Source organism: Sinocyclocheilus grahami, unplaced genomic scaffold, assembly GCF_001515645.1.
Source record: "Sinocyclocheilus grahami isolate Dianchi unplaced genomic scaffold, SAMN03320097.WGS_v1.1 scaffold823.1, whole genome shotgun sequence".
Classification (NCBI taxonomy): domain Eukaryota; kingdom Metazoa; phylum Chordata; class Actinopteri; order Cypriniformes; family Cyprinidae; genus Sinocyclocheilus; species Sinocyclocheilus grahami.
The window spans coordinates 410,368-418,572 of record NW_015506002.1 but is presented as its reverse complement, the minus strand read 5'-3'; the positions used below and the strand labels follow the sequence as shown (position 1 = coordinate 418,572).

The window sequence follows — 8,205 nt, the reverse complement described above, 5'->3', positions numbered from 1 at the left end:
AACAGGAGCCATTGAGAGCTTTACAGAATCTTTAATCAGTTTGTTTAAACATGAAAAAAACTTTTGAAATAAGTATGCTCTCTTCCTATCTTCCCCCTTCCATCTGTAGAGAACTGGATTGTGTCAGTTGGAGTGTGTTTTGGGATTCTGGCTCTGGTTGGGATTGTGATTTCTGTCATCATATGGCGACGTCGGCACAGAGGTTATAAGCAGGGGCGAGTACAGGAGAATCCAGAGCCCCCACAGGAACTGGAGAACCTATAATGATCTTCACTGAACGTGATTGTGATTCTGCACACGGGTCCTGAACACCTGAGACACCAACAGGATTCTGTCAGCATACACCTGCAGCTGGGGGTGTGCCAAACATTTTTTTTAAAAATTGTGCTCTCTTCCCACTTCCCCCTTCCAGCTGTTTGGGTTTGGATTGTGATTGGTGTTGTGGGGGCTCTGATTGCGTTTACTGTCATCGTGATACATCAGCGTCTGAACAGGAACAAAGAACATGATTCCTACCGAGAGGTCCCAATGCAGTAAACTGTACAGGGGCCCAGATCACCTAACGACAGCAAGGGTTATTATTAATTTGCTTTTAGAGCCAAAAGATCAGCAGAGGATCCTGTCAACAAATCATTCCTTACCCAATCAGCTGATTAAAGCAATCTGTTGAATGAATGACTTTATGATGCAGCAAAAAGTTATGTATGTCCATCTACTGGTCCATTTAGTTTCACATTTAAGGTAGCATTTCATTTTTAAAAAATCATTCAAAATTTTATACATTTATCTCCTAGCATTTTTTTATGCGAGTGCAGTGTACTTTAGATGCTAGTCTACATTAAGCCCTGAGATAGAAGTCAAACTAATGTAATTTATTTTGTGACAAGCAAACTTTCTTTTTTTAAACTGTTTCCCACGTTACTATCCTTTGCCAGTCACATGCATTTTTAAACGTCACTTTGTTTTTAAACTTCTGTAGCACCACGCTGTTGCCTTTCATTGCTTACTAGAGCATTTTCATGGCATTATTCTTTGTAAAGCTGTATTAAAATAACATGTATTGAAAAAAATATTTTTCAAAAAGTTTTTTGAAGCTTGCTTGCCTAAATTTCACAATTTCTTTTAATAGAGTATATTTTTTTTTATTGTTTTTATAATGTATTTTGATATGGAATTTTATCATTTATAATTTTATAATGTAATTTTGTAACTTTTGAATGTTATTTACTTTACAGTCTAGAGGCAGTACAATGTTAGGTGGACTTTATGCACTTATTGTTCATAAAAAAATGTATTAATAGGTGTTTCGTACTAAAGTCCTTCTTATTAATTGTGACTGTGAAGCTTTTGAACATTAATATGTTTGTGGTTGCAGTGAGTAAACACTGCAGATCAAGCTCCATGAGTGAATATTGGTGAAACGCTATACAACAGTAAACCTTTTTTATAAGTGAATTAAACATGAGGCAATGTTCTTCATCAGTATCTGGTGAAAGAGCTTCATCAATATGCGTACTGTTGGGATAATTTTAAGTTTACCATTATTTTGTGATGTATTCCACTCATGTGTATCTCAGGGAATGTGAATGAAAATTAAGATTTTCTATGCAGTATGGCGTTCCATTCTGCTGTCTGTATATTTAAACATATGACAATAAATGACTTTGCTGCTTTAAAAGTTTTGTGACTCTTTCCTTTGATCACTGAAGCTGTTGAAAGCTAAATCGACTGTGACTTCTTCAGAATTGCAGCGTAAGCTTCCTGTCTCACATTACCTCAGAAAACAACCAAAAAAAAACAACCATTTTGTAATATGGTCAAAATGTTTAATAAAATGTTTAATACACACTTAGCCGAGTGTCTATGCAAGCTAATAGACCATAGACAGCATATGCATTGGAAAAGTAGTTTGATGCAAAAACATAGTTGATGGAGACTAATTCTCTGGGAAGGAAATGGAAACTTTTTTGTGGTTTAGTGTCTCTGCATTGTACTGTAACCTCTAGTTTGCTTAACACCTTTATGCACGACAAACACAATGGCAAAAGTCATTTTCTTCCTCTGTGTATTTTCTTATTGGATTCTGCCAATTATCTCATCCAATGGTAAATATATTTTATTTCAAATATTACGCATTTAACTTAACCTTAAATACAATATCTATCATTTTTATCATGGTCTAAGGATCTGTTTTTATCGATGTCTCTCCAGATGCATCAGTGCGAGGGTCTTCTGATCTGTTAAGGGTTCAGAAAGGAGAAAGCATCAGTCTGAACTGCAGTATGAGAAACAAATATGAAGTCGCCTGGTATCGCCTGAGATCTGAACAACTGGATCTACTGATTGCAGCAGAGAAGCACGACACAGGAAGAAAACTTCTGACCAACTACAAAAAAAACAGTACTTTAGTGAAAATGACTGCAGACACATGGGTCACCAGAGTCTCTCTAGAGATTTCTAGAGTAACAGAGTCAGATTCAGGTCTTTATTTCTGTGGAACAAAGTCTGACGCTCCAGAGATGTTCTTCGACAAACCCATCCGACTAGAAATCGAGGGTAACAGATTTCAGTCTTTCCATCATATCTTAACAAACTTGTCATTGTAGGGGGACCTTACAGAGCAACAGTTTCTGATTTAATCCATGAAACTAGTTTTGTTGGCATAAATGCATAGGTTGATATTGAACAAATGTTTCACATTCCTTTCAGAGTAAATTTTCAGACCACAAACATACACCTAACAAACCTTTCTTGATCTGAAAAACAAATTCTAAAGGTCCTGAAATGCCATCATCAATTTTATTGCATAAAGGACAACTTAAAAACTACTGAAGCTCATTTTAACCCAGTCTTCAATATTCAACTAACAACAGTTTTGTGTGTAAACTGATCATATGTTTACAGGTCTTATTGTAGTACAAGAGACAAAAGAAGTTGACGTCAAAGGTAAATGATTGCTATCTTGGTTGTTTAATTCATTGTTCGTGCTCTGCTGTGGAGCTCCAGCACTTTCTGTTGTACAAACATGAATAATTCTCTGTCTGTCTGTAGATGAGGTGACGGTGACGGAGCGTGTGTTGATGTTCGGTGGCATTGCTCTGGCTGCGTTTGTGTTTTTTCTGGCTACAGTCATTGCAGGAGGAATCCTTCACTATCGCGGTTGGCAGAAAGGATGGAGTGCAGCCAAACATGCATCTCGGATTCATCACAGATCAGCTAAATAACTTCTACTTATGCTTTATTCTAACTCAATATATCCCTGAGCTTTGCATTGCTGTATCATGAATTAAAGCAGAAAACTGTGGCTCAGATGCTTTTCCTGTTGACCAGATTTACTTTCACTTTATAAAAGCTGAGATGTTTTTCAATCACTAATGGTTGTGTTTATTATTCAGGTTTGTGTGGCTCGTTTGTGGTTGTCACATTTAGTTAAATAGAAAAACACTGTTAATAATAGTAAGTTTAATTTATATAGCGCCTTTCCCAAGCTCAAGGACGCTGCACAATGACAAAAGCAAATAAACAATCATGTCATAGATGGACAAGACATTTGGCAAGTCCAGAACGTGCGGTTGCATTGCATACCACAGTAATCATAAAAAATATATATATTAATATTGGTTGAACATATAGGTTTTGAGTTTAGACTTAAATTTGTGGACTGTGGTTATTGTCCGAAGAGCCAGGGGCAATGTGTTCCAAAGTTTGGCAGTCATAACAGAGAAAGATCTACCTCCCAGAGATAATATATGGGGGAATATATGGAGAAAGCAGGTCAGAGAGATAGCTTGGTTCAAGACCATGGAGTGACTTAAAGATAAGCAAAATCATTTTATAAATGATACGAGAGATCACAGGTATAGCCAGTGGAGGCTGAATAGAATAGGAGTGATATGGGCAGACCGTTTAGTGTAAGTTAGCATTCTCGCAGCAGAATTCTGAATATATTGCAATCGAGAGATGGAGCGTACACTGTAAAAAATAAGTGTAATTTTAACTGTAAAAGTTTGTAAAAACGCTACAGAAAAAAAACTGTTAATATGTTAACAGTAAGTTCCCGTACTATACACAGGGAAAAAAAAAACTGTAAAATATCTAACCAGACATTTCAGGTAATTTTACAGTAAAATGCTGTTAATTTGACAGTTTTTAGAAGTAAAACTAACAAATCAATGTATAATTTACAGTCAAAAACTGTAAACTGATATTCCCAGAATTCCCTGCATGACACTCCACATTTGAAAGTATTTTGTTTAATCATGTTTTTTTAATAGTTTTTGTTATTAGTTATGTATATTTGGGCTTTATGTTACATCTTCTGTTGTTTAATGAAAGTTGAATGCATTATTTAAGTATCATGTGTGTTACCCTGATGGTGTTTAGTGTTTGCATGAATGACTCTGTGCACCTTCTATATATTCGTATATACTTCTGCTTGTGGCGAAGCTGCTTGTGATGAGCTTTGATTCTTCATGTGGCTTTCTCTTTTACCTCCTGCATTATTATTATGGTGGTTGTCAGTGTGTTAAAGGTACAAAACAGATTTTAATAGCAGTGTGCATTGTTGAATTCACTGGTTTACATTCAAATTTTCTTGTTTGTAAATTACAGTTTTATACTGTTAAATTTACAGTTTTTGACCGTAAATGTGTTTACTGTTTTTCTGTATTTTTTACAAACTTATTCTGGCAACCACAGCTGCCAAAATTATTTTGTAAAAACTACAGAATTTTTTTTTACAGTGTACTGGTAATCGGGAAAAAAGTGCGTTACAGTAATCAAGGCTGGATGTGATTAAAGCATGCACTAGTAATTCAGCATCTTTTGGGCTGATGAAGGAACAAAGAGCTTGGCGATATGGCGAAGTTGAAAAAAATGCAGCTTTGGAGAGCCTACTAATATAATAATGTGTCAGCTGCGTCACACGGATACGCTGTTTTCGTTCAGATCAAATCACGACAATGTAGGAAACAGATCCGGCGTGACGCAGCCGACACAGAACAGCAGACGCTGATTACGTCCAGCGGATATTCTCCAAACTGGCGCTACAGGGTGTTCGGAGGAGACGGATTGTCGAATAAAGTCGTTTTTTTTTCTTTTGCGCACAAAAAGTTTTTTTTGTAGCTTCGTAAAATTGCTGATGAACCCCTGATGTCACATGGATTATTTCACAGATCTCCTTGCTACGTTTCTGAACTTGGGAACATTTCAGTTGCGTTGCTGTCTATGGGAGAGCTCTCAGATTCCATCAGAAATATCTTAATTTGTGTTCCGAAGATGAACGGAGGTCTTACGGGTTTGGAACGACATGAGGGCGATTGATGCGCAATTAATAATTGTTGGGTGAACTAACCTTTTATCATTAGCTATAAGTAAGTTTCAAGAAGTCTAGTAGTAAAATAAAATCTATGACCCATTTAAACGCAGATCATGGAGCTGGGCGGAGCATCTAAATTACACAGGCACACTTGGGGCTCAAGGAAAAGATAAACAACTAGCCATGTGCGCTTTCGAGTCACTGCTCCTGAAGCTTCGAATCCTTAGTGAATCATTTGTGTTCGAACCGAGCTGACAAAGTCACGTGCTTTCAGTGAACCATGCACACAACGAAACAATGAATCATTTTCGGAGCAAAGTTTCGTTTTTACCAGAAACAACACCCCCAACACGACGAAATAATGGCATCGGTGGAGCATTTTCGGAATTTAAACAGAGAAAAGGAAGAAGTCAACGGAGAAGGCGAAGAGGAAAGAAAACCAAAGACTAGAATTAAGAAGTTGGCTGCTTTAAATACAGAAATAGGCACCGGGTCGATTTTGACGCACTATCTAAAAAGCACTGGATAATTTAATCGGTTTTGTGGAGCTATGAATATAAAACGCAAATGCAGCAAATGTGAAGTAAATATTGTGCAGGGGATGAACTGCACTGTGAGGTTGCAGCAGAAACTGGGGCGATGAAAGGGTGAGTAATGCGGCCTAATAATGCACGCTACACATTTTGAGCCCTTACTTTAATATTTTCAGTTATTGAATCCCGAAACCGGAGGCAGAGACACTCGTTCACGTGAGTGACTAGCTGTGTGTTTTCCCAAAGACGCTATATGAGAGAAAAGAGCAGATGAACCAGATATGCATGCAACAACCCGGACAATGTCTCAATATCTCACGAGGGAATAAAAACCCAGCTCACGTTACCAAACAAACAGGCCACACAACACATTACAGAGACGCTTATTAACATATTTAATTGTGTTTCGCTATTTGGTCATCCCATTTAATAGATTGCACTTTCAATAGAACACATAAGGCGTGTTATGCATGGTTGAGCTGAGTTTCACATCGCTTTGACTAGCAGTTTCGAAACTGAATCTTTTTGCGAAGCAATCGGTTCAGTTGATTCAAAGCTGTTTAGAGGCGTTGCAGTGCGATTCGAAAATAGCTCTCGCGATACTTTGATACTGACATGACCCCGCACGAACGAGAAAGCATGCCTTTTAATGACACTTGAAGAGCCGAGAAGAAACAACAAGTCGAAGTCATTTCGGAGTTGTAAGTAATTGCTGTACTTTTCTGCTACTGTTTTATGAGCGCTTTTTTTCGCACCGTGCATCTAACTCCGCTCGCGGTGGGCTGTCAGGAGCGAGTGTGTAGAAACTATGTTTCAGCACGTGCATACTCTTTGAGTAAACCGTACGCATCTTTAGCGTAAGTTACCTCTGTCACTATCCGTGAGCAGCAAAAGCTAACCAGCGTTACCAACGAGCACATGTCGAAAGTATCTTAAAGTATTTTTTATTTATCTGTTTGTTTCCTTGTAGGAATTGCAAATGTCACAATGAATGAAAATGGTTTTTTTGCTGTGAATCGAGATTGCGTTTGTAAACACGTGTCTTGGACATTCCCCTTGCGCAGATACCCCATTGATTTAGAATGTTACAAATTGTGGTGGAATTTAAGTGAGGAAACGAATATCATGTCTCATCTTAAAACGAACATAAAACAAACACAACAGCCCTATATTAAAGGGATAGTTCACCCAAAAATGAAACTTTGATGTTTATCTGCTTACCCCCAAGATGTAGGCGACTTTGTTTCTTCAGTAGAACACAAACGGAGATTTTTAACTCAAACCGTCGCAGTCTGTCAGTCATATAATGGAAGTGGATGGGAATCACGGCTTTGAGAGTCAAAAAAACACGCAAACAAAACCAAATTAAACCCTGCGGCTCGTGCTGTGAATCGAGATTGCGTTTGTAAACACGTGTCTTGGACATTCCCCTTGCGCAGATACCCCACCCCCCTTTACAGTAAATGTAGGTGGGTCAGATTCTGGGAAATAGTGCTACTAGCTTAATAAACTCTAGAAAGCTTGTAGTCATGAACTCACACTTTTGGCTTTGATCTAATGTCCTTGCGTTGTATAGCCTGATGTTGATTGGCAGGCTCGAAGTACGCACACACACACACACACACACACACACACACAGACAGACATAGACAGAATGCTATATAATTATTGCCTTAATGTTGTCTCCGAATGTTGATTTAGAATGTTACAAATTGTGGTGGAATTTAAGTGAGGAAACGAATATCATGTCTCATCTTAAAACGAACATAAAACAAACACAACAGCCCTATATTAAAGGGATAGTTCACCCAAAAATGAAACTTTGATGTTTATCTGCTTACCCCCAAGATGTAGGCGACTTTGTTTCTTCAGTAGAACACAAACGGAGATTTTTAACTCAAACCGTCGCAGGCTGTCAGTCATATAATGTAAGTGGATGGGAATCACGGCTATGAGAGTCAAAAAAACCTACACAAACAAAACCAAATTAAACCCTGCGGCTCGTGACGATACATTGAGGTCTTAAGACACGAAACGATCGGTCTGTGCCAGAAACCGAACAGTATTTATATCGTTTTTTTTACCTCTGATTTTCACCGCAATGTCCGGACTGTCTGTCCTGAGCGTGTTTTTCTCAACAGCCGGTGTGTGAGGCGGCGTCGTCTTCTTGCTTTACGGCGGATCGCAGACTTATAAGTGCATTACCGCCACCTATCTCTCAAATGGACCATTGACACTATCTACAATCTCAATTAGGAGTGACCATAATCCATTTGAGAGATAGGTGGCGGTAATGCACTTATAAGTCTGCGATCCGCCGTAAAGCAAGAAGACACTCTCAGGAAAGTCCAGACA

At 38.2% G+C, this 8,205-nt stretch overlaps 1 protein-coding gene across 1 annotated transcript in view; it reads left to right on the top strand.

Annotated features, from left to right (window-relative positions):
- Positions 1-2,033: 2,033 nt before the first annotated feature.
- LOC107562433 (uncharacterized) overlaps positions 2,034-8,205 on the top strand; it is a 19,428-nt gene continuing 13,256 nt past the window's right edge. The window contains exons 1-4 of the mRNA XM_016247068.1: positions 2,034-2,105; positions 2,212-2,556; positions 2,905-2,946; positions 3,052-3,159. Coding sequence (XP_016102554.1) covers positions 2,039-2,105; positions 2,212-2,556; positions 2,905-2,946; positions 3,052-3,159 — 562 coding nt within the window. The 5' untranslated portion in view covers positions 2,034-2,038. The remainder of the gene's footprint in view (positions 2,106-2,211; positions 2,557-2,904; positions 2,947-3,051; positions 3,160-8,205) is intronic.